The 27951-nt window shown below is 40.4% G+C and overlaps 2 protein-coding genes across 2 annotated transcripts; one reads left to right on the forward strand and one right to left on the reverse strand.

Annotated features, from left to right (window-relative positions):
• Positions 1-7240: 7240 nt before the first annotated feature.
• Positions 7241-11322, forward strand: nmur3 (neuromedin U receptor 3; the record flags this gene model as incomplete). Its single annotated transcript, XM_084542350.1, has 2 exons — positions 7241-8060; positions 9946-11322. The coding sequence occupies 2 exons, from the start codon at positions 7241-7243 to the stop codon at positions 10368-10370; spliced, it is 1245 nt and encodes a 414-aa protein (XP_084398476.1). The 3' UTR covers positions 10371-11322.
• Positions 11323-12998: 1676 nt separating this feature from the next.
• Positions 12999-27582, reverse strand: lactbl1b (lactamase, beta-like 1b; the record flags this gene model as incomplete). Its single annotated transcript, XM_084542576.1, has 7 exons — positions 12999-14090; positions 15103-15208; positions 16191-16438; positions 20823-20980; positions 22680-22786; positions 24703-24874; positions 27523-27582. 7 exons carry the CDS (start codon positions 27580-27582, stop codon positions 13112-13114), a joined length of 1830 nt encoding a protein of 609 aa, XP_084398702.1. The 3' UTR covers positions 12999-13111.
• Between the last annotated feature and the right edge of the window lie 369 nt (positions 27583-27951).

Genomic DNA, 27951 nt, shown 5'->3' on the forward strand with positions numbered 1-27951 from the left:
TATGTTGACTGTTAGTATTACACATCAATTTAATGAAAATGAAAATTAAGTTATTATATGTACTTATATATAGTCTCAATCCCTGGGTTCCTCTACTATCACCCTTGTACACATTTCATCCCATCCCTTCGACCTCTTTTCATCCCATCCCTTTGATCCCTATCATCCCATCACCTCGAACCTCTTTCATCCCATCCCCTTGACCCTTTTCATCCCATTTCCTTTGATCCTTCTCATCCCTCCATCCGTGCTTACCAATAAACTTATTTGGATCAATTAAGGAATGGTGTTTGTTAGTTAAGTAGTATTCTTACGATATACTGTTGTGTTTCTCTTTGGTTGTAGCCACTTGAGTTGGGTTATGACATTTTAACTCTATGGCTGATTGTTTCCACACGGTGTTAGTTGTAATTGCAATACATTTACAATAGCAGAAAAAGAAAAAGAAAAAAATCCACTGATGGAATAACCTGGTCATTCAGTATATTCAGGTAGTCAGCTGACCTCATTCTTTGGGCACATAATGTTGCTGAACCTAAACCTGACCAACTGCAGCAACCCCAGATCATAGCACTGCCCCCACAGGCCTGTACAGTAGACACTAGGCATGATGGGTGCATCACTTCATCTGCCTCTCTTCTTACCCTGATACCCCCATCACTCTGGAACAGGGTAAATCTGGACTCATCAGACCACATGACCTTCTTCCATTGCTCCAGAATCAAATCTTTATACTTCCTGGCAGATTGAAGCCTTTTTCCAGTTAGCCTCACTGATTAGTGGTTTTCTTAAGGCTACACAGCTGTTCAGTCCCAATCCCTTGAGTTCCCTTCACATTGTACGTGTGGAAATGCTCTTACATTCACTGTTAATCGTAGCCCTGAGTTCTACTGTTGTTTTTCTTTTTCGCCAGTCACCATCAATCTGGATTTTTTTCTGACTACATTTCTTCCTCAAAGACAATAGTTCTCCACTATTCTTCCAGTTTCTAATAATGCATTGGACAGTTCTTAACCCAATTTTAGTAGTCTCTGCTTGATTTCATGCCAGTGATTTGACCCTTGTAATGTCTTTTCCACGACCACAAGATGTGTCTTTCGACATGGTTGTTTAAGAAATGAGAAGCTGCTCATTGCATCAGTTGTGGTTAAATAACTTGTTGCCAGCTGAAAGATAATCACCCATGCAGTAATTATCCAATAGGAGGCTTGTACCTATTTGCTTAGTTAAATCCAGGTGGCGACTTTTTTTTTTTTGGCCAGGGAGTGTATAATTAAAGTATTGGTAAGCCAGGAGGTTTGATGCCCATATCAATAGATAAACCCAGAATATGCTTTGAGTTTCGGCTTAAAGATGGACGACCTAAGCTACAGCTATGGCAGGACTGTCTGAGGTAAAAAAAAAAAAAAAGGAAAAATATCTTTCTTGCGCTTATCTAAGTCTGTGTGATATGCTTCCTTTTAATGCATAAAATCTCAAACATGGTGTGGAAATTGTCTCCAAAATATTTTTATCCATATTCCAAAAAAGACAGTATATTTTGAGTTTCAAGCTACAATGTGTACACACCCAAAGAGTTCTTCTGAAATCTCACTAAAATCAGTGTCTCACAATTTTCCATAGGTAAATGTTGCATTCAGAAGAAAGACTCATTTGAAATATCCAAATGGGAAAAGCTATTTATATGACCCATCTCATATTTGGAAACATTAGTATGCTTGACTGACAACCTGACATTCATCATCATTATTAAAGCAGGGAAGTCTCCAGTGAGCAAAACTCCACCAGACAGATGGACTTATCAAAACTGTATTAGTGACAAAGCTTTACACAGATCAGCTTTCATTACGCTGGTTTGTTTAATTTAATCGCAGCTGTTACAGATAAGCTTAAACCAGAGTGCACATGACTCAGTCTTCTCTATCGATTTTTGTCAGTCTAGTTTGGACAGCCTTTATTAGTCATTCTGGCTGTTCAATTTTAGGCCAAGGTCTTACTTTATACATCTGGAGGGCATTTAAAAAGTTGTTGCAAACAAAGACCTTTTGATATGTTTTTTTTTTTTTTTTTGCTCATAAATAAGCTATTCACTATTTAACCGTTAGGCTTAGAGCTGTGGTCTCTCTGAAGGAGTTCTAAAGAAAGTCATACTTCAAGGTTGAGTGAAAGGCTGTAAGGGAGGAGTTTTTTTTTTCCACAACAACACAACAAACTATTGAACTTATACTTCAGTCTTCCTACACTACAGCCAACCTTCCATTCGCTTCAAATGTATCTGACAGCAGCTGAATTTCTTGCCATGCAGAATTGCAGATTTTAAAATACATATGTGCCATCATTTCAACAATCTCACTTTGAGGCTCTACTTGTCATGAATGTGAACACTTCCACTGTAGCTCCACAAAATTCCACCTGACGACACACAACTCAGTCTCCTCTTAGGCATTCCTATTTCTCATAAAAATCTTTCTGGCTGCTCTGTATTTAAACTTTAATCAAGGTCAAGGTGTTACTTTACACATCTGGAGGGCAAAAACAGAACAGGACAGTATTTTTTGCTCAGTATCTTTGATTGCATTGCAGTATTAGTAGTACTAAGACCTCCAAAGCTCCAGGCCCCAGAAGCTTTTTGATATTCACTGCAATCTTTAGGCTTGAGGTTGGGTTATTATTTCTTAGAACTGCGTCTGTAGGTTGTCTGCGTTAGAAATGACGTGTCTTTCTTTAATGCAGTGTGAAGAGAAGGCTGTCACATAGAAAGGCAGAAAGACATTATTGTTGCATTGTTGCATTATTGCGGGACTAATAAAGGTTTTTCTTATTCTTATTCTTGTTGAAAATCTAAGATAATTGCACACACTTCAGGGATACACTGATGATGTTACATGAATGTAAAGTTTAAACATATGTCTGCCTTTCTGACTCCTCCCTGCATAATTTCCCAGTCACTGCATGAAGTGAGTCTAATGTCTTCCGGAGTTTAGGGCTACCAAGCATGCGTGAAAACATCTAAATAAACAACAGATATGTGCTGCGTATTTATTAAGACCTGGTTAATAAACTGTGCTGGTATGTGCTTATACCCAAAGGTATAAGGTGGCCAAACTTATTGAAAGTTATTGAAAAAAATTACACAGAAAAGCATCTAATCTGCATTTGTGAAGCTAGAACCACGGTGCCGTAATCGTTGTCAATTAAACTGAAAATGAGTCTCTGACCTTTTTTGATGTTGTACCTAAAATAATCGGAATTGGAACTAAAAGAAAATAACGCTGATTACTACTAAATGGAACGTAAATAGCAGATAATGCGCTAATAAGGACTTGTTATGCTTTGTCAGGCATACCCATTATGACCACCTGCCTAATATTGTGTAGGTCTCCCTTGTGCCTCCAAAACAGTTGGACATGGGCCTTCTGAGGGTGTCCTGTGGTGTCTGGCAACAGAATGTTGTTAGTGGGGGCCTTTGGGTCCTATGGGTTGAGGGGAGGGGCCTCTGTGGATCAGGCTTGTTCCCCTGCATCCCACAGATACTTGATCAGTTTGGGATCTAATGAATTTGGAGGCCAGGTCAACACCTTGTGCTGTTCTTCATATTTTTTGAGTTGTTCCTAAATCATTTTTGTGTGTGTGCCTGTGTCAGGCTGCATCCTGCTGGGGATGGCTGCTGCCTGGTCTGGTCTAGGCAGCAGCCATCATGTCTAAGTACAGTTGTATACATACCCTGGCAGAATTTGTGATTTTTTGGCCATTTTTCAGAGAATATGAATGATAAGAGAATTTTTTATTCACTCATGGTTAGTGGTTGGGTGAAGCCATTTATTGTCAACCAACTGTTTACTCTTTTTAAATCATAATGACAACAGAAACGACCCAATTGACCCTGATCAGAAACTTACATACCATGTGATTTTGGCCTGATAACATGCACACAAGTTGACACAAACGGGTTTGAATGGCTACTAAAGGTAACCATCCTCACCTGTGATCTGTTTGCTTGTAATTAGTGTGTGTGTGTGGAAGGTTATTGAGTTTCTTTCATCCAGTGCTGCACTGACGTTTCTGGATTCTGAGTCATGGGGAAAGCAAAAGAATTGTCAAAGGATCTGCGGGAAAAGGTAATTGAACTGTATAAAACAAGAAAGGAAGGAATTGAGAATGCCAATCAGCGGTATTCAAACTCTAATTAAAAATTGAAAAATTAGGGATTCTGCTGAAACCAAACCACGGTCAGGGAGACCAACAAAAATTCCAGTCACAACTGCCAGGAAAATTGTTCAGGCTGCAAAGAAAAACCCACAAATAACTTCAGCTGATATACAGGACTAGTGGTGATGCTGCACAATAAGGAGGCACTTGAAGACAAATGGGCTCTATGGTCGAGTTGCCAGAAAAAAGCCATTACTACACAAATGCCACAAAGTATCCGACTTACAATACACCAAACGGCGCAGAGACAAGTCTCAAAAGTAATGGAACAAAGTAATTTGGAGTGATGAGACCAAAACTGAAGTTGGCCACAACTATAAACGTTACATTTGGAGAGGAGTCAACAAGGCCTATGATGAACGGTACACCATTCCGACTGTGAAACACGGAGGTGGATCACTGATGTTGGTCAACATTGGTGGCAAGATGAATGCAGCATGTTATCAGAAAATACTGGAGGAAAATTTGCACTCATCAGCCCGGAAGCTGCACATGGGACGTACTTGGACGTTCCAACATGACATTCCTGTCATTGTCTACAGCAGAGTAAAGTGAAGGTTGTGGAGTGACCATCTCAGTCTGCTGACCTCTATCACTGAGCCACTCTGGGGAGATCTAAAATGTGCAGTTCTTGCAAGACAGCCCAAGAATATGCAGGAACTGGAGGCTTTTTGAAAAGAAGAATGGACAGCTTTACAATCTGAGGAAATAAAGAGCCTCATCCACAACTACCACAAAAGACTTCAAGCTGTCATTGATGTTAAAGGGGGCAAAACACTGTATTAAGAACTCAGGTATGTAAACTTTTGATCAGGATCATTTGGGTAGTTTCTGTAAATCATTATGATTTAAAAAGTGTAAACACAATTGTTTGATAATAAATTTCTTCACCCAACCACTAACCATGAGTGAAAGTAAAGTTTTTGTGTTACCATTCATATTCTCTGAAAAATGGCCTAGAATTCATGAATCCATCATAAAAACTATTCTTTTCTCATCAAATATCCCCTCATATCCCCTCCTTAACATTTTTGTAGTATCTTGCATCAGTATTCCTCTAGACAAATGTAATCACCTTAAATACCTGCCTATAATATGATAGCTGCATTTTTTTATGAATCTCTATCTTGTCTCTAGTTTTTGTGAATGAAAGCTTGTGCACGTCTTCTCTGATCCAAACCCTGCAAGCAAATGCGTGATCCCTTGAGTCCCCCCTCTCTCTCTCTCCCCCCTCCCTCTCTCCCCTCTCTCGCTCTCTCTCTGTCTCTCTTTACCGCTCTCTCCCTCTCCTTTACATCTCACCAGATTAATCTCTGTCTGGAGGGGGACGTGGTTGCAGCACAGTTGCAGTCCTCCTCTGTGGACCCTCCATCTCCATCCTCTAGCTTGCGCCGAACCGAAGCTCCTCAACCAACTTTTGCATTCAGCTGGTCATATTGGTTATATCTTTTGCACAGTTTGTCTCCTTATTTCCCATCATGACTGCCCAGAGAGCGCAATCCTGGAAGCGGCTTGCAGATCAGCAGCACCAAGGTGAGGATTTATTTCTAACATTCACCTCATAAACAGAAGTTAGACACTGCTAGTGTTTTATCAAGTTTTAATAATGCACATTATTACTGTTGTATTTGGCATTAGTATTTGATTATTGATTGATTTTAAATTCCTCCAAAAAACAAAAAGTCAAGTGTATCATGTCTGAGTGTCTTTAAGGTTAATTCTGACAAAGCAGCTGATGCCATATTTGTCACATATCCTTGGATTGTCCAGCGTGATATGTGGAAACATAATTAACCTCCCAGACAAAGTCATTACCATATATCAGTGCAGTGTGTGCAATGGCAATTATCTTCAACACTCTGCAGCTAACGAGAATGATTTGAACAGTATCATTGTGACAGTTAAAGCATAATTTCCCAACCCAATCTGCCATTTTGGTGCGTGACACGTGGGGTTTTTTTTTTTTGCACTAATTGTTTCTCTCGTCATCCTCCATCAACAAAAAATGTCTTTTGTCACTAAGAAGATGTGATATTCTGAAACGGGGACTTCAGGTCCAGGTCACACTTATTTGTTGATGTGCTTCTTGCTGTTTGTTCTTTTTGAAAAAAGGCAATGAAATTCTGTTTTAAGCATCTGTGTGCTTTACGTGTGCTTTATTTATTATCCGGAGAGATGCATTCCTGCTCTCAGCTCTTCATAGATCACCCTGAAAAATGAAGCATCTGTTGTTGCTTCAGCAACTTTAGGATGCCAGACGTTCTGTCATCCAAGCAGAAATATGAAATATGAAATTATACAATTCATTTGCATCTGTTCTAACGTAAGATGAATTGCACTGTCAGATTCTCACCTTTGGGTTTTAAACTGATATAACAAGGAGGATGCCAACTTAGGCTCCATGAAGTTACAATAGCAATTTTATGTTTTTTTATTTCATTTTTTTATATATTTTACTGACAAAATTATGAATCAATTAATCAAGAAAATATCAGATAACTCAACAATGACAATAATCTTAAGTGGCAGCCCCGATCATGGTATGTAAGCATGCCAATAAATGAGGAAATCAAAACCTTTGGCTGAGATATCATTTAGGTCTTTATGTCTTGTTCATGTGCCAACAGAGCAACTTGATAAAATGTATATTCAACTGAAGCTGCATATCAAAGGTGAGCAATGATTACACGTCGACCGGTCATGTTTCACCAGTTATCAGATGGCGCCACCAACAATTTCTACAACTGTAGCTGGCCACACTTGACCGCTTTGTAACTTTTGTTGCTCGTAGTGTGAACGAACGCAGCGCAAAGTTTACTGAATCTGTAAATCAGTTAAAAAGTTATTTTACAACAGAAGCTGAAGAAACCTTGAGCAGAAGTTTGTTCCCCGTGAGTCTCATCACAGAGCTGTTAATCAGTATATTTTTCATTTTATTAATAACAGGCCTCCGAAGCTGAACCAAACCCAGAAATCAGCCCTGGATGTGTTAATACAGACCAAATAGTTGGCACTAGCACTCCTCTCTACAATGGAGCTGTCTTTGGAGGGCTTCTCCAACACCAGCATGCCACCTAACGCCACGGGGAATTACACCAACAACCAGTTTGCTGAAGTCAACCTCTATGAGATCCTGGGTCCAAAACGATCTCCATTCTTCTTCCCGGTGACTAGCATTTACCTGCTTATCTTTCTCACCGGCTTGTCTGGGAATCTGCTCACGTGTGCAGTGATAGCAAAGCACAAGAAGATGCGTAACCCCACCAACTTTTACCTTTTGAGCCTGGCTGTGTCGGACCTTCTTGTGCTTTTGTTCGGGATGCCCTTGGAGATTTACGACCTGTGGCAGAACTACCCGTTCCCCTTTGGTGAGGGCGGCTGCTACTTCAAGACCTTCCTCTTTGAGACCGTGTGCTTCGCCTCCATCCTCAATGTCACAGCTCTGAGCGTTGAGAGGTACATCGCTGTGGTGCATCCACTCAAGACACGCTACCTGTCCACTAACCAGCACGCCAAACGGGTCATCAGCATCGTGTGGGTGGTGTCGATGATCTGCGCGGTCCCTAACACCTCTCTGCACGGTATCTTCTACCTACCAGAGAAGATGGAGGAGTCGGCCATATGCACTGTGCTCAAGCCCCTCTGGATCTATAACATGGTCATGCAAATCACAACTGTGTGCTTCTATTTTGTGCCCATGATGATAATTAGCATGCTGTACTTAGTGATGGGCCTTCATCTGAGCAGGGAGAGGCAGCGGTCCAGCAGGAACCTGGGAAAGAACTGCAGCAGCACTCGAAGGAAGATCAGTGTGGAGAGCGGGCGAAGGAGACAGGTCATCAAGATGCTCTGTGAGTGTTTTTTCCTCTTTCTCTCTCTCCACAAAGCATTTCTTTGGCAGGGAGCTGTGAACTGAAAACATATCTCCTCTAATCTGTGTTATCTATGCCAAGACATGTTCCCAGAGCCACATGGCAAGAAAACAGAGCAGAAGATTACAGAGGACTGTCAGGTGTTCACAAGGATAGTTTGAAGTCGGAGGGGCTTCATTTTGATTCACACGCCTTAATCTCTGCAGTTTGACCAGATTTCACACTTTGTTGTAGATTGATAGATAGATAGAGACTTTATTGATCCCAAACTGGGAAATTTCCCTGTACATTGTCTGACACATTTAACCCAGTTCTGTGATAACTGCTCTGCTCTTTTATTTCTCATCAGTCACCTTCATACGAGGAGCTAAATTACAGACTATTTTTTCCATTACCTAAAACAATTTCACGTTGTGGATCACGTAGCTGGTATGTTGTCATTTTAAGGCCCAGTAACATGAATCAGAAAGGGGTAATATTTTTTTCATACTGAACAAGTCCAAGTATATATAAAAAACAAAGCTAAAACAAAGACAACTGGACTTGGGGACGGTCCATGGAATTTTTGGTATTTCAAGTTTAGTTTTAGACTCTAAAATAAAAAAACATACAAACTTAGAAGCAGAAGTTTTTGTAGGTCCAGTCCACCCCTCTTTTTTAGAGAGTTTTTCAATTTTACATAGACTTTTACTCCTCTTTAAACTTTTTTGTCCTCTATGGGTACATTGTGTCCATCGTTGTCCTTTAAAAGAGTGTGTCAAATCCCTCAGATGTCGTTTTACCAGGTCACAGCATGACCTGGTTGACTGACAATATTCACAGACATATCCAGATGTAACACACCTTGTGCGGTAATGTGTAGCATATAGCATACACAGTTAAACAAGAGAAGTTACTTAAAAGGGTAGTTAACATCATGTCGGCAAAAAGTGCAACATTATCAGGGTAGTTATGCTCGTTTTGCATAGCCAATTTTTTTTAAAACCACAAAACTTTATTCTAAAAGTGTCTAAGCATGCCTAACATATCAGCCTAAAGTTTTGCCAAAATCTGTTTAATAATTACTTCTCTTTCTGTTTGATGTACGCAGCATTTATAGCACAGCCCACGTTCTCACAGGGTGAACATGTTACAGGTTTAATGACGAGCTGGAACAAGATGACACAGAATATATACGAGATGAGACTCTGTCAAACTGCGAAAGAACATGTTTATTTCCAAACTTGGAGCTATATATAAGCAGAAGACGCCTCAAAAATTTGAAATCAAGTGTTAAATGCCCGCCACTGAGACATTTCTATAGTGCTACCAACAAAACAAACCTGTTGCCGTATGTTCAGCTTTATCTGTCGGACACAGGAGAAATGTAGCTGGGGGAATAGTTTCCTAGATTAAGTATGTTCAGTTACATGGGTTGAATTGTGAGTTTGTCTTCTGTGGATGCTGCATTTGACTTTTTTTAAGATTATCTTTAATCGCTTGTTTTAAATTAAGCAATTGGATCTGCTTTATATGTTTGATCGTTTATTTTAGTGGCTAGGATTCGAGCCACATAAAAAGTAAAAAAAAAAAACACAAGTTCTGTGAATGTGTTGAGGTTTTTTAAAACTTCTGTCTAATCTTTTCACTTCTCAGCACCTAAAGCAGTTCTTTAATAGAGTTCAGGGGGGAAATATCTCCACAGTGGGATCCCATCAGATCATTAATGCCCGAACAGTTATAAGTGGCTTCAAATAAACACTTGCAAACCAAAACAGTCACTAGAATGGGCAGTTTAATTTTTAATGATGCAGTGTATCCTGTAAAGTTGTCTGTAAGCATGCTCTCTCTCTCTCTCTCTCTCTCTCTCTCTCTGATCCTCCAGCGATTGTGGTGGCTGTGTTTGGAGTCTGCTGGGCGCCCTTTCACATCGAGCGGCTCCTGTGGAGTTCTATCAGCCAGTGGACCGACTTGATGCACAACATTTATCAGTATGTCCATATCTTCTCAGGCGTCCTCTTCTACCTCAGCTCCGCAGTCAACCCCATCATTTACAGCCTGCTCTCCACACGCTTCAGGGAATGTTTCCGGGAACTCGTGTGCTCCCACCCGGAGGAAAACAGCTCCGTCAGAGACTCCCCTCCCTTCCCCAAGATTTTACTGGACTCCTCCCTCACGAGCTCCAGAGTTGAGGCCCAGGGTAAGGACTCCAATGCTTTCCTCCCTCTGCTTAACATGACACTCAGCATGGACAATGGGATGCTCACGTGTGCGTGTAAAGAAGCGACCTATAAGACCTCTGTGTTCTGACTTTTGATGGGAAGGAAGCAACTTGAACCGCTAACATGTTCACGATTCAGATCATAAGCCTATTTGCTTTCTTGCAAAGAGTTTGATAATTAACTCTCATGTCTGTACAATGAATGTGAAACTGCTGCCTGCAGACAGTTTAGCTTAGCTAAGAATAAATGCCCAGACGCATCAAACGGTCATGAAGAAACTACTGGCAACGTAGGCCCGCTGTGACAACACTTTGGTCTCTGGATCTGAAAGTTGCACCCAATCACACCGACAAGACAACAGCCAACAGCCAACAGCCAGCTGGCACGAACGCTTTGTGCTTGTGTGAAAGGAAATAACTCTACATACCAGGAGGTGGCAGTAGTCTGTCTTCATCCCTTAAAAAGGGAAATGCAGGATAACTACTGTTAGCTTGGAGATAAGGAAGCCAGAGCTACGAACGATCGTAAGGAGCTCTCCTGAACCATGCTGATCAGTTGGTCTACAGTTTATTCATTCAAGATGATCATGTCGTGGTGAACATATTTGTGTATTTGAATGTGCCCTTTGAACCTTGTCACTTTGTTCACTTTTGTTTCTCTTCTGGTGCACTGGTTCTCTAAACTCGACAGTCAACCAGAGTGATCCCTAGGTAGCCTGGAAGCCAACGCGTATTTCCCCCCACCCACAAATTTTTTTTGGTGGACTATTGGTCTGGAGTCTCTCCATTGAGAACTAATTATGCCCTGACAAATAGCTACTAGGCCAGTCAAATCATTTGGGTGGGTATAATGGTTTAAATTGCAGAGAAATAAACCAGAACGCGACCTTTCAGAAAATCTCAACTTGTTTTTTGCACTTTGTTGTATGGATTGAATCCAAAACTTTTCAAACTAATTTGAAAAGTAAGAATTAAAGGTGTTATTTTTGTTTTTTACCCAATGGACATATGCTTGCTATTCCACTCTAATTACAGTGTTTATGCTAAGCTGCGCTATCTGTCTTCTAGGTCCAACAGGCTGTACAGATATTTTCATACAGGGAAAAAATGCTGAAGTTTTGTCTTAAGTTTATGACATGTTGTTAAAGAACTTGTATGTTGCTTTTATATGTTGTTTTTTTGCTATGGATAATACTGCTCAACAGTGCCTGCATATTCCACCTGCTGTCTTATTCTGTAACTGCTGTATGCCTTAGAGAATGAATCCAGTGGGAGTGTGACAATTGAGTCTGTTACAAATGACGCTGTACTTGATTATTTCTGACCTTATTTATGACTCAGTGCATCGCTGAGCAGCAAAAGTCCTTCTCCGTGTTTTCAGTGGTACCTGTGAACAAAGAATGTGATGCTTAACTGCTTTTCCTGATCTCGTTCTGTCTCATGTTGCATGGCCAGCCGCCACGTACTTGATTTGAACAACTGGCAGGCTCTCGTTCACTGTGATTGCAAAGATGATTATGGCTATTGTGTGATGCCTAATTTAAATCTGCACAAATAAATGTCGAGCTGTCCACACATAACTATTATATGTTTGACCTGTTGAAGCCAGGTAACATTTGATTAGAGTTTAGTTACTTCTACGATTGTACGTATGTATCTTAATGCTGAAGCGTTTTGTTCATTGTCATGATTGCACTGGGTGATTATTTCTGCATAAAATCTCACATTTTACCCAAAATAACAAACCTCGACAATGACATGGTGTAATTTGGACGTTGGTTACAGTTTTTGTTCCAGTTCTGCTTGAGCCTTCCCACTAACCATCAGAATAAGCTTTAATCTGTCGAATGTGACAACATTGCAGTGTACAACAGAATGCCGGTTTCAATTTTTCATTTATATTCGGATGAAACAGAAAGGAGCTTTGCATTTACATTACCTTGATTTCCTTCATTGCACAGGTTGCTTAAAGCATTTTCAGGACCTACTCCACTTCCATAACATCGTCATACAGGCTGTGTATTACAGAAACATACAAAACGCCAGCCATTGTATGATGAGGAATATTTTGGCTCTCTTCATGAGCTATTTTCCTGCCACAGTCAGAGGAGAGTGTCATTAGTATTGGTGGTAGAGGCTGAAAGGAATTTGAGTCCATGTTTGGGGATTATACAAGCAATCAGAATCAGCCTTGTCTTTGGTCATGTGTTATTGCAGAGTGGAAATCAATTTGCATCTTAGTGGCACATGATTCTTGTAATGTGTGGCAAGAATCATGTGCCACTAAGATGCAAATTGATTTCCGCTCTGCAAAAACAGGTCAAAAACAGTGGCAACATACTCAGTAGGTGCTAATCATGTTTGGAGTTGCACAAAGGAATTTAATAATGTTTCCATCATGAATGGAAGATATGAATATACAGTATCTGAGCCAAAGGTTTTATGCAACTGCAACAACAGGACATGTTCTGCTGATCTCTCTTATGAAAACTCATGAGCAGAAGCGAATGTGAGAGCAATTTAAACGAAGGCAGGAAAAATACAAGCACTGTATCACCACGTTGTGAATGTTCAGCTCAGAGGCATAATGAAGGAATTGAGGAGGACATTCACATATATCATTCAGCAGTGAAAGACATTATACGGCTGCAGATACGTAATCATTCCCCTCTGAGCTCGCTTTATATGAAGTTCAGAATCCTGTCTGTGACTACATGTCAGAATCTTTTCCATTCAGTCTTTCAATATTCACAGGTTCCTTTCCATTTTGCAGTCCCCCACACATCCCAAGGACACACCATTTGCCTTTAGGCCACAGCACTACTGTAGTTCAGCTGGAGAAGGACGGCCTGCGGGCTATTCTGACCACATTATAAGTGTTCAGTCCTGGAGCATCAAAACCAGGGGACAAGCCCTTCTTATTAAACACGTAAAAGTTAAATAACTGGCCGTCTTGGGCTTCAAGAGATACTGAGGCTGTGCCGACTTGCAAAACACAAGGGTACTCTTTTTCAAACACCACTCTGAACACCCTGTCAACCAGGTAGTTGAGCTTTATTGTCCTGTACTTCTCTGGGATCAACTCTTCAATTTGGGGACCAAACTGCTGCATGATCAAAACTCCATCTGGCCCAATTTTGATCTCATAGAAGGTGATGTTGCTGTATGTGAAAAAGCCTACGTACGGCACTGGGTCTGGGGGAGCAACGAGGACCTTCTTGGCCTCCCTGAAGGCTTTCTCTATTGCTGGGATAATGTGGTTATAGGCCTTTTTGACCAGATCCTGGTCGTGAGGGCGGCTTCCTGCCATGAGCACCACCAGGCCAAGCTTCAGCCTGGGAACCAGGGAGAAAGTGGCGGAGTAGCCGTCCAGATCGCCATCTTTACGCACCACCTCGTAGCCCATCAGCTCATTCACCTCCCATGGTGTCCCAGTACGGTTGGCAAAGTAGTCCTTATCGCACCTGAAGAGAGGGGTCAGCATGATCTTCAAGGAATCTGGCTCCAGCAGCTTGCGGTGATAAGCACCCAGCAGCATCATGGCCAGCTTGGCCATGTCTGCAGCTGTGGAGAACATTTGACCAGAGGGTCGATACCAACCCAGATCATAGAGCGGGGCTGGTTTTCCACTGGAGTACACTCCCACGGCTACCTGGCTCTGCAACCCTGGGGTGAGGTCAAAGCCAGTGTCTTCCATCCCCAGCCTATCCAGGATGTTGTCTGTGATCCATCTCTGATAATCGACTCCGACTACTCGCTCCGCCATCACATGAGCAAGCAAAGAGAAGGCAAGGTTACTGTAGTGACATCTGGAAGGAAGAAAATTAAGAGAGAAAGGATGTTTTGAAAAAAGAACTGTTCAGAAATATTTTGTGCAGAGAGTTGGAGGATGAACATGAAGCTATAGTAAACAAGGAGAAGATTAACTTAGTTGATCGGCCTGACAGCACTTCTAAAGCTCATTAAATAGCTGGTTATATCCGAGAAGATACCTGCAGGAATAAAAAACAAAACCAAAAAGGCCACTTGAGGCTGACTCCAATTGAGAGTTATAGGCGGTTTAGACTTCTGTGTTAAGTTGACACAGAAGCTACAGCGATAGTGCAGACCCTGTGCAGACCCTGATGCCGTAGCTGACGTGCACCTCCCCAAAATTGTAACTATGAGCTGCAGTGAAGCAGACAGCAAGAGCTGTGATCCGGTCTGCTGGTAGTAGCGTGTTTCCGCTTTAGTATTTCCAGCTGGTTCTCCAGCTCTGCAATTTTCAAACTGATTGTTACAGATGGAACACATCAAGGAAAGCTTAACTGAGGAGGTTCGGAGATACAAACATTTGTATGACTCGGCTTCTGCAAAATTTTGGCGAAATTTTTAGTCACCATTGTCGAAAGTGAAGCAGGAAGTAGAAACTTGCCGACTAGCGTTTGGGTGGCGTTGTTACAGAGTCTGACGAACGCGCAAGTATAAATGGCTACATGCGTGAGCCACGGTGTCTAGGTCCCACAGTACTCTAAAAGAGCCTTTAATCCCCATAGACCTCAATGTTAAAGTCCTATAAAGAACTCTTTAGGTCTGTTGTATTTTTTAATTAGATAGATATTTTGAAGCAAACCTTTGAAACATCGAAGGAGAACTGTAAACATTGTCACAATATACAACAAAAAAATGAGAGCGCTTCTTCCGTGCCAGCCATTATTAACCAGGTTTCATGCAGAGGTGATGCAGGGAGGCTCCTTCACTGATCAGACACATGGCTCAAGTTTTTGCTGTATCAAGACTCATGTGGAAAAAGAGAAACCAACTCATAAAAACAAATCTTACCTGGTGCCTGGATCTGCGACAAGGACGTCATCTTGAAGTAGACTGATTGCAGATTGTGTTTTTCCTTTCCAAAGCAGATTTGTGCCCCGAAGTCTCCGCGGGAGACCTGGATCAGCCCACAAACAAACAAACAACTAAATCAATGCATGAAAATGACTAAACTGATTTTGTATGCATTAGACATGTGTTCCTCTTCTCTCTTTCCCTCTCAAAAATTGGCTCTTCACTTTTGATTTTTCTGTCAAGGTTGTTTCACTTGTCTTGAAACTCCACTTTATTGGTACGTGACATATTCTCTGAACGTGATCATTATGTCCAGCACTGACATGCTGATGAAAAACTGAGAGATGGAAGATCTGTTATCTGTCTGGCCTCTTCCTGTCTTCTTTTATTTTGATTCATATAAACAGAGTGAAGGATTGAGACAGAAAAAGTTAGTCAGATAAACAGGCACCAACTCGTGTGTGAAAAGCTCAAGGATGTTATTTGATTTATCATCAAATGTGACTTTGCGGAGAAGCAGTAAAGACATTAAACATTTAGTACTGGAGCTGTTCATATTCATGAACAACGCAATTCAAATTTCACATTGAATGAAACCAGTACATTGTAATGTAAAACTAGACTGGAAGCCAGAATAACTTCCTGCCGACACGTTTTTTTGGAAACATTGGAAACTAATTATGCTCAGGCCAGTGATTTGGTTGTAGGATGTCCAACTGCATGCAAAACTATTTCTTCCTCTGTATTAATTGAAACACGCCCAATAATGAAATGGGCATAGACCCAGACTCTAAAATATGTATATACAAAGACAGAAGTTTTATCTTCAGAAAACGCAGTAAACACATGCACAAAGAAACAAAATGACCAGAAACCACTTCCTCCTATTGCTTTGAAATTGCGATCCCATTTTTAGACGCTTGCGTTTAAAACAGATGCCTTTTCACACATCAAGAACTGCAGAAGACATAGAAGTTAACATAAAAGAACATCCGGCCCCGTTTTATATATATATATCTTTTTCTAAGTCATCTCTCTGGTGAAAGGATTACTGGGCGTTCAGTACATTCATTGTGAGCCGTTACCTGAGAGCTGACTGGCCATCCTGCGCAGAGTGACTGTGGAGGAGCGGATCTGAACCTCCCCACTGTCCAGAAATATCAGGCCATCGGTCACATATTTCAGCTCTGAGTCTCGTGACTTGCCCAGGGGGTTTTTGATGGTGAAGTTCTCCACATACTTCTCCAGGGGGTCATCTAGGGAGCCAATCTTCCCGTCCTCCCACAGTTTGTACAGCATCAGCGTTGGGAAGATTTTGGAGAGGCTGGCTATTCTGAAAGACAGATGTCGGGACTGGATGAGTTTCTTTATGATGACACACTGATGAACAATTTCTGTTTCCTTTCTGGTTTCCCTGCTGTTTTATTTTTTACTTTTTGCTCTATGAACTTGAGTTCATGAGTGCCTCCTCCTCTGCCAGGCTGTGTGACAGAACTACTAAATATGTTGGGCCATTTATATAAATGCATTCCCAAGCAGCAACACAACAAAATGCAGCCTGCTGTGTTTCCAACTCTCAGATGTAACGACTGATTGAGAGTGGGCACCGATCAAAAGACTGATAGCAGTATCATATCTGTAGGCTGAGTATGAAGCGACTGTCAGCAGCTGGAAACTGTCTTTTTAAAGTTAACAAAAATGACCTACAAGCATCTTTAAAGCTCATTAACTAACATGGTACATCTTATTGGTTTAGTCTAAACTAAAGGGTCGAACAATCAGTGGTTTAATGAGTAGAATATGTTCTTTGTCAGACTCCGTAACTCAGTAAGAGTCTTGTAAATTACGACTTTGTAAATTTTGACTGATTTGTGGATTATGGGATATTTGGAAGTGGATTTTCTGTTTTCTGTATAGTAAACTAATGATCCTATCCTGAATGGGAGGAATGAAACAAAAACTGCAAATAAAAAAAACAAAACAAACTACACTGAAAAATATATCCTCCAATCAAATACCCTTGAAATTAAATGTGACCCTAAGTCAACTTAGGCGGCTGACTTAGGGCTTCATTAATTCTCTCTGCTTTCTGATGAAACCCTGCTGATGATTTGATTCTTTAGAATAGACTTAAATGTAGTAGTAATTTCTAGGGAGAGCACACAAATTCACAGCCTTCACCATTTGCCTTAAGGCAAATCAATCCCGTTCAGTATTTTTAAAAGTTTATCATATTTGTAACGTAACATACCATGTGCACTCCTTTCATTTCAACAATATATTCAAAGTTAACATGGACCGTGTCTCCATGCAACAGCTAAATTGATCTGCAAAATGATTGATTATGTGCGAGCTTGTGCGTGTTACTCAAGTAAGTGTTTTTTTAATTTTAGTATTCATTTTAGTAAAAGGGTCGATATTCAGGGCAGTTTAATGAGGACATTTACCAAAGCATACTTTCATGGCAGTGCTCAATAATCCCTGTAAATCCAATAATGTCACAATTTTCACCCTTAAACAACACTGTCTCTGGAGCATTACTCAGTCTTTAAACACGGTTGTACTCACCAAGGTCGGAGAAAATAACCCCTTATCATACCATCAGGGCTTGAAAAGTGTTTAACAATATTTATCAAACTTGAAAAGCAAAGTTTGAGATGTGAGCAACTTATCAGATGAGGGGGGTCAGATGAAAGTCAATCTCAGCTTCTTCTTCTGCACTGATTTCAACCAGTCCATCTAACATCCTCCAACAGTTTGAATCACTTAGCGAGGAAAACATTTACATTTTTGTTTTCTTGGTTTCGCCCTTGCACACTTATAGCCAACATCCTGCGATGTATGTGTGTTTATACTTCTCATTTTCTGCCTCACTTTTCTGGAGTCCTGCTTTCATGTAACATCGTTGCTCTCTGTCACTGACAGATCAGTCCTGTTGCCACCCTGAAACATAAAACCAGACGCCAACCGGCATGGCTCTCCAATTCCTGACTTCCACTTACATCGCCTTACACGCACACTGAACTCAGCTGTAATTATTATGTGTATTGATTGGACTGGGTGTGATTCTGAGGCCCTCGTCTGAGTGAAGACTGTTTACCAAGGTTGTGTTACATTCTGACAAGGCAAGTACTAGCAGGTCAGACAGTCTAGGATTTATTTTCCACTTTCCATCAGGCCTCTTTTTGTTGTAATTATTGCTTTGTTTTGGCAGGATCCACAAGGCCATCTCCCATGTTTTACTTTTTCTTATTATTCAGTATTTTAAGTGGTCACATTTCATTTCTTTTAATTTCATATCAAAACAAGCTCCTGCAATAAACAATTTAAGTGCCAGTTGCAACTGCAATACACTCCAAGCTCTGACTTAACCATTCTAATTTAACATCCAGGGATAAAACAACCACCATCAATTACATTTGACAGTCAGGTTGTATTATTTTTTTTATATGTGTATTCATATATACACTATATTACCAAAAGTATTCGCTCACCTGCCTTTACTCATTCCATGAACTGAAGTGCCATCCCATTCCTAACTCATAGAATTCAATATGATGTCGGTCCACCTTTTGCAGCTATTACAGCTTCAACTCTTCTGGGAAGACTGTCCACAAGGTTGAGGAGAGTGTTTATAGGAATTTTTGACCATTCTTCCAAAAGCGCATTGGTGAGGTCACACACTGATGTTGGTCGAGAAGGCCTGGCTCTCAGTCTCCGCTCTAATTCATCCCAAAGGTGTTCTATCGGGTTCAGGTCAGGACTCTGTGCAGGCCAGTCAAGTTCATCCACACCAGACTCTGTCATCCACGTCTTTATGGACCTTGCTTTGTGCACTGGTGCACAGTCATGTTGGAAGAGGAAGGGGCCCGCTCCAAACTGTTCCCACAAGGTTGGGAGCATGGAATTGTCCAAAATGTTTTGGTATCCTGAAGCATTCAATGTTCCTTTCACTGGAACTAAGGGGCCAAGCCCAGCTCCTGAAAAACAACCCCATACCATAATTCCTCCTCCACCAAATTTCACAGTTGGCACAATGCAATCTGAAATGTACCGTTCTCCTGGCAACCTCCAAACCCAGACTCGTCCATCAGATTGCCAGATGGTAAAGCGTGATTCATCACTCCAGAGAACGCGTCTCCACTGCTCTAGAGGCCAGTGGCGGCGTGCTTTACACCATTGCATCCGACGCCTTGCATTGCACTTGGTGATGTGTGGCTTGGCTGCAGCTGCTCGGCCATGGAAACCCATTCCATGAAGCTCTCTGCGTACTGTACTTGGGCTAATCTGAAGGTCACATGAAGTTTGTAGCTCTGTAGCAATTGACTGTGCAGAAAGTCGGCGACCTCTTTGCACTATGCGCTTCAGCATCCGCTGACCCCTCTCCGTCACTTTACGTGGCCTACCACTTCGTGGCTGAGTTGCTGTTTTTCCCAAACGCTTCCATTTTGTTATAATAGAGCTGACAGTTGACTGTGGAATATTTAGGAGCGAGGAAATTTCACGACTGGATTTGTTGCACAAGTGGCATCCTATGACAGTTCCACGCTGGAATTCACTGAGCTCCTGAGAGCGGCCCATTCTTTCACAAATGTCTTGTTTCACAGTCTGCATGCCTGAGTGCTTGAATTTATACACCTGGGGCCAGGCCAAGTGATTAGAACACCTGATTCTGATCATTTGAATGGGTGAGCGAATACTTTTGGTAATATAGTGTATATATATGTATCCAGAACTTATGGTCCCATTACAGCAATACAAAATTAACAAATTTCACCCCACAATGGCAACGGTTACTGTCACCCTTCATCCACAGGAAGCATTTTATCGTTGAATTAAGTTTTACCGACAGAAGATACAAGAAGCATGGCATCAGCTGTTTGATAAGTGATCCCATTGAAGATGGTCGGGTAGTTTGAATTCTACTCTTAAAACAGACACATTTCTGATTCCAGTATTTTTAGATTCAAATAGATAAAGCAAAATAGGACATAGGACACAGAACTACCAGCAACGAAGGCCAACTGTGACGTTTCTCTAATTCCCTGTGTCTGAACAAAAAAGTTATACACACACACCGCAAAGACTACTGTCAACAGAAAGCTGCCACATACGTTCCATACCCTGTGTGAAAGAAGATAACTCTTCCTACCAGCAGACAGTAGTCTGTCTTCATCATTCAGAAGGGAAATCCAGAAGCGCTACTATTAGCTGGGAGGCTGGGATAAGCTACATACCATGTCACAGCGCTGATCTCTCCTGAATTTTGCTAATCAGTTGGTCTACTGTTAATCCATCCTAGATGATAGTTATGTTGTAAAAAATATTTGTGTATTTAACCACTGAGTACCCTTTGGACGTCAGTCATTTTTGTTACTTTGTCATTTCTCTTCACGTGTGGTGGTTCAATAAACTGACCACCACCAAAAATAAGGACACAGATGCTCAGTAAAGGACACAGACGTATAGTAAACTATTGACAGTGGTGTGTGTCACACCAGGCCAGCGGTGATAGCTGAAGAAAATATAACAGTATTATATTTAAACTCTAACCGTACTAAAACTTACTTAAACTCATTACCTTTGTCTTCTGAAAGCCTTGGCTACTTCACTGGACTTTATATATAAATACAGTGCAAATGCATAAAAACTACTAAAGACGTCATCACAACCAAAATATCAAACCAGTCTTGTGGTTTTCCACACGGTATGTTCACCTGTAGATTGTGTACTCGTTTGGCGGCCCTGAGTTAGGGTCACTGCCGTTCCTCTTTCCAAAGTTCCCAGTCCAAAGGACGGTGTCATTTAAGATTACGATAGCCGACATAGCTGGAAGGCTGACGGGGTTGATGCTTTGTCGAAACAAAACATCCACCTGGAAGAGACAGGACAGGAAGTGACAAGTCAGTTATAAAGTATTTTTTATTTAAATGCACGTGTAGACTAGTTTACTACTATACTGTGAGAGTTCATGTATATATAGTTCACTGTATGAGACTATCACTTTTTTTATAATTATTTTTAGTATCAGTCTATTCTATTAAACAACATTATAACAGGGCAATTGGTGAATTTCATTCCTTAAAATTCGAAATCGATATACATATAGTGTAACTGTAAATATAGTTAAAGTGCATGTACTTTACTTGTTTCTGTTTAAATAAATGCTCCTAATTTCAAAAAGAATTCTGAAATGTTTAATTCCACTACAATCCACTGATCTGTAGTCTGAAGAATATTCAATTAAGTAAGAAAGGATGAGATAAGATAAATTACACTTTAATTTCTCCCACAGTGGGGATAAAATAAAATAAAATGTATCGCTGAAGATTAAATCCGTGTTTCAAACATTTCTGCACTTTTTTCCGTTACAAAACACAAACTTTTGGCTGAGTTGTCTGGAGCCATGAGACCATAAAGCAACTTTTTGATTATACTTTCTTTCTTTCTTCATTTAAATAACAGTTTGAGGCCAAAACTTTAATAATTAATCAAAAGAACCCAATATCAGACAACAGATGAAAATGTATGGGATCATGACCACTCTGACTGATCCTGTGGTCTTTTGTGAGAGTCAAACTGCAGTGCAAGCAACATTACTGCAACAATCTTGTAATGCCATGATAAGATATCACTCAAGGACGATAGTTATGTTTGTACTTTATATGCTTCCACTGATAATACAGTGTACAGTTACTTACAGTAAGTAGGATTGTAAATAAATAAGCTTCTACTTGTTGTAAAAGATCTGAATATTTCTTCCACCTCTGCAGGTCGGACAGTACAATATGAATTGTTTTAGATTTAACTGGTTAGGCATGTCAGCAACAACAATAACATGTTTATAGCAGCACAGTTGATACTGGTAGTTATGCAGTTATGCCATTTGCATTGAACCTACAGGTACAGAGTTGTACTCTTTAATTACTCTTTAAGCAGCAGGATTTTTTTCTTACTTTGGTACTTTGATTGCAGTTTTGAACACATGAGCATCACAGCTTGAATGCACTTTCTGGCAGTGTTTTTATATTTTGTTTTGTGTGCGTTAACTTTGGCTTATGTCTCTTATTTTCAACAGCGTGACAACCCATAATCATTACTTTGATCTCCCAAGATGATATTAGCTCAGCTCAGTAAACTCAAACTATGAATTATATTCCTGCTTTCATCAACAGAAATCAGTGTAATTTGCACTGTAAATGAAATATGCAGATGCACAAGTACAAACCAGAATTTAGTTGGCAAAATTTAAATAATTTGTCAAGTTAGAACCTGACATTAATTTATTCCTTTGCTAAATGCAGTTATGTCCTCATCACTAATGTGCACTCTGCAGCCTCACATTCTGTCATGGTGAAGTGCTGCTTCCTGGGTACAGCAACAACCCTTTTGCTCAGACAGACACTTTTTTTTTTGATCCGCTATATCTTTAATCTCCTTCTGTCAGCTGAAAAGACATTTGGTGTGAAGGATTAACAGCGAGGCTGCAAATTTCCTCGGACTTGAGCACGTATGAAAAAAAAAAAAAAAAAACACCCGCAGATTTAAGAATGTGCACTAGGAACCTCTCTCACCTTTTCCAGTGCCTCTTTTAGACTGGGGATAGGATGCTCCAGAGGGAGAGGCTCAGGGAAGCGGGGACACATCATCTCTGCTTTAGCGTTGCCGCTCATCTCTTCATCTGGGTGAAAAACAAGAAAGAAAAGAAGAGGAAGCACATGGGAACATGCTAATATAATTCCCTCTTGACAGATTGAGGATAATGTGGTGGCACAAAGGCAGGTTATGTGGTATAATTGGTTGACTTAGGGCTTCATTAATTCTCTCTGCTTTCTAATAAAACCCTGCTGATCTTACCAGATACACTAAGACAGCGTGTATGATATACGACTCGCTGATCAAAAAAGATATGTCCTGGTCCTGCTGTGAAGTCCACACGAACACTGATATTTCAATATATTTCACTGTAACCTCGGGCCACTATTTGCCTTTTTCATTTTAAAGAAGCACTATACGTGAGAAATTCATTTTGTGGAATATAAAAAGATGTATCAGGGCATATCAGGCAGTATGACTCAGAACCTGCAGGGAGATGTGCTTTTCCCATTTATAAGATCTCCTGATGTTTCTGAGGTGAATGTTAGCATGTGTTTAATCAAACATATGATCTGAAGCTATGGTTCCCAACCTGGGTCCCAGCCCTCTAAATGGGGTTGCAAAGTGTTTCCTTCTTTGAGGTTATGGTTGTCAAAATTAGATATGCACGTTAAATATCATTTAGTTTTAAAAATCATAAAAAAAACCTTGATGGGTAATCTAAACTGTAACCACCTCACAGTCGGACAATCACTATTCTATGAACAGAAACTTAAAGTGCGGTTGACTCATCAGTAGACATGACCATCTCTGTGTGTGGTGTGTGGGTATTATTTCAATAAATAAAAGAGTAATTTTTTTTAATAAAAAGTAGTAGTTATGTTCTGTTGAGGCTTTTAGGGTAAAGGTTACAATTAGACACAGAGATGGTAAGGGCAAGGGCTAGGGTCTAGGGAAGGCATTAGTGTATGTCAGAGTAAGGTCCTCGCAGAGATAGAAATACAAGTTTGTGTGTATGTGTGTGCTCTTGTTTTTATTAGTTGGGGGCCAAACCCTTAGTAATTTTGTGGGACCATGTTGTCCTCATATTTTTGTGTGACAACTTTTTGAGGGTCAAGATTGGTAAAGACTTAAGGTTAGGAATTTTGTTGAGATGGTTAAAGTTAGGGTAAGGAACCAGGGTTAAGGAAGTGTAAGGGGGGTGCTTGTCCTACTAGCGCCACTAGCACCATTTTTGACCGTAATGCAGATATTTTGGATTTACACTCTTTTTTTTTTCCACTGGTTAATCACAAATCTTGTTTTTATTCTGTATTTTTTAATCTTGAGAACGTTTTATTCTGTACTGTACCTGACACTACTTTGTTAAAATTCTGCCAAATATACACACCGAGCACAACAGCTGTGGGCCAATATTTAGCGAGCTCGGGTTTGATCCGATAAGCACAAGATAAAGATCGCACAATTAAGAGATTGTTCTATCTCTTAATTGCAAGATCTGTATCTCTTAATGATGAGACAATGATCTGTCAACTGTCAACGTTTACAGTAGGAGCTGAGGTTGTGGGTTGTCGCTGCAACCCGCAAGCTTTAGCTGTTAGCTGTGACTCACTATTCATAGACACTGAGCTACAGCGCTTATTCAAATGATTAATTTGGCTCTGACAATGTTTAGTTACTTGTTTTGGTTTTTGTTTTCACCAGCAATGATCAGTGTGGCCCATTTTAAATAAATTATTCATCCAGGAAAAAATTAACTAAATATGAAAAACATATTTCAAAATCAAATTTCAAAAAAGGCTCCAGGTAACAGCAGAAGTGAGTCTCAAGTGACTCAACACAAATCCCAGATTTGAAATCTCAAATAAGTCACAGTTCAGCATGTAGTTAATTATTTAATGTTTCTGCTGTGTCTCTTATTTTATCTGACTATTAGTAGTACTGAGAGGTACTAATCTCAGACATGTATCACCAGACACTGATCATAAGTCTTGGTCTTACCTGTCAGAGCCTTTGGCAGTTGATATTGCCAGAAGAAGCATCCCGTCATCACCAGAGACAGAACAAGGAAGAACACCATACCCAGCTGGCTCCACTTCACCTTCATCTTGTTGGTTTTCGTGAGTCCTTCGAATTTAACAGCAGCAGCCGGAGCAGCCTCAGGCGGGGGTGGCTGAAGAACAGAAAAACACAGAATTTGTACAATTTTTACTTAGCATCATCTTTTATACACGTTCTACTGGCTAGATTTCCTCCATGTTGGTTTCAGTTGTGAAACAAGTCGGATATATCTGTCACCTTGTTCTGTAAGACAGTGATCCCTGCTGCACTTAACGGTACTCACCACCTGATGCATCACAGGCCAGAGCGGGATTACCAGTGACACAGAAATCTACTTATCACTCCATCAACATCCTAAACTGTTACTCAGTATTAGTTCTGCCATTTAAGCAATTCCTACACCCCAAAGACAGTAAATGGTGGATCTTGAGAAAGGCACAGACATGGACTCCCATCACTGATTTCTCAGTAACTGCTGTAATCCCGGGCCATCGGCACTCCCGTACTGCACAATTCAATTTCCTCTTCAGCAGCCACAGGCTGTTGACATCATAATCCCCAGATTTACTCCACCAGAGCGGCCGGGGAAATCTTAATCCCTAATCCCCGTGCATCTATTCACTTCAACCCAGCTTCGCCTTGTGGAGTCCACCAGCGAGCCGCACGAGCTGACAAAGATGGCACCCACTCAGGCAGCACAAGTTAGGATGAGGTGTTAGGGTGCGCTTTTTTAGCCAGAGCACGAGCAAAGTTCAATTACTTTGCTGCAGCAAATTTGGGTCAACCGGGAGGGGTATTTAAATAATGACCATGGATAACATGCACTCTCATTTCTTCACTGTAACCACTGACCGCAGACATACAGACTGCACAAAGATACAATATCTAGAGCAGGATTTTTAAAGCTAGGAAGACGAATTGAGAAATTCTTCAAAACTGTAAATGGTAATGTTGTCAACATGGATTCCACCAATGTTTTTTATTTAATTAATATTACCAAGTACGCGCTGAGATATTCATTGACAATAATATTTTGTTACTTATTGGCCAACTAAAATGGCAATACCAATTAAACTGGGACAAGATGATACAAGCTAGTATATAGACGCATAAGATACAAAAAAATAAAATCATGTTCTTGCTGACAGTAAATAGTGCCAGTACTAAAAGTCTGTGCTCATCTGACTTTCATTCAGGACTAAAGACTAAAGCCTGCCCATCTTATCTTCTTATCTAGCCGTAGGGTTCGTTAAATCAGTCATCTATACCATGAGAAAGATTTACTATACACTATATCAAAGTGTTTATCTTTCTAACATTTCTGCTGGCCATTGCCATCTCCCTCAGATTTTAAGATACATAAAAATACAATGTAATATAGTAAAATAAAGTGAGTTATGGCCATATAAACACCATGCTCAAATACATAGATTTACCTGTACATACTTAGAATACCACCTGCTTCTTCTCTTTCATTGAATAATCCAGAACCAATTAATAAAAAATATCATTCATTTCAATAGTTAAAAGAAGGGATTTCCAAGATTTATTTTGCACTATTATGAATCGGATTCTTCACTGTATTAAGTTCATCGTTATGTAATCTCTATATAGAGATATCCGGATATACAGAATGCTAAATCGTCATCAGGAGTTGGCCGATGGGTTCAAAGATTGCTGATAATGTTAACCAAATCTAATGCAGCACTTTCACATTAACAGATTAAGTAAATGCTCAGCAAATCAAGCTTTTCAAAAGACTTTTACTATGAAGCAGTCAGAGAAACTGTAGTTCATCAAAAATGCATCTGAAAAACAAGAGGAGGCAAAATGTTGGGCATTTTCTGACATTAGATCAAATTGAAATATTGCAGGGAGCAATGAAACAAGAAAGAGTAGCCATAGTGAGCTGTTAGATGAGGAGCTGCAAGCAACACTTTCACTTTGTCCGCCTGTGTACAGACTAATGCTGTGTGTAGTATAATATCAGATCACATTTGCCCAAAGAATGATGGAAAAAGGCTTTTATTAAAACAACAGTAGTGCCCTCAGAATTGTGCCATCTGTAGTATTTAAGCGCATTTGCTGTTACCAACATGTTTTCACATTATGTTTTTGTAAGCTTCAGACTCAGTTACTTATTGTTTCTTTACTTAGGAAGCAGTCCTTTACTTAAGAAACTTAACTTGGATAACAGTGTATTGTATTTTCTTAATAAACAATAAGAACATTTAAAATTTACAATAGTTTTGCATCAGTCTGATACTCATTAAATTATCAAGCAACTACACAGGGGCCCTCTGAGGTTTGCAGATAAAAATATTTTTAATGGTCTCTATGGGCATAATGGGGCACAAGTTACTTTCTCAGACACAAACTTGAACAAAGATCCTCTTACAAAAATCTTGTTAGTAAAAACAATTTCAATCCATCATTGGGTACATCCAGTGACAGTGATCAGTCGCTGTATTCACTGGATATTAGTAGCAGGAATAGTTTGTCCAAAGCCCAGTAATGTTTTTTTGATGATTATAGGTAAATATAGATTGAAAGCAAGCTGCGACTGATCCTGGTTGCATAACCTGTGATAGCTGAAGAACACAACAGCCGAGAGACACGCACACATTTCTGGCCACAGTGTTTTTACAGAGATACATTTTTTTATTTGGATTTTCTGCTTGTGTGTGAGTGGGCTTGTGTCTGTTTACGTCTACATGCAGTGGTTTGTATGGCTTGTGCATGTCAAGTGGCTGCTCTTACCTGTGTTTGAACCCCATCCACTGAGGCTTCTCTGAGGACTTTACTCCCCGCCTTGCCCATGGTTTTACTGCACCAGCTGTAACATGAACAGCAAAAACAATTCAGTTATTGCTTCCGTGCAAAATCTGAGTGCTTTGTTTCTCTGCTGTTAGATGGCAAATTTATAGTCATCGCATGCATTCTGTGCGCTTCTTGCACAGAGGGAGCCGCTTCAACCGCTCCAATGACAGGGACAGGAAAACACTATATGATTTGTATGGCAGTTAGATAGTGCTTTGCATAATAGCCCACTATGATGAAATATTCTACTCTGGAGGATTCACCAAAAAACACATCTGCAAACCCAACAGCTGTAAGAGCAAAACAGAGAGGGGAATTAACCAGGCACTAAAGTGTTCAAGTGGTGGAGAAGTAAACCAACACCTGCTA

The sequence above is a fragment of the Chelon labrosus genome, assembly GCF_963514085.1.
Source record: "Chelon labrosus genome assembly, chromosome: 4".
NCBI classification, from domain to species: Eukaryota; Metazoa; Chordata; class Actinopteri; order Mugiliformes; family Mugilidae; genus Chelon; species Chelon labrosus.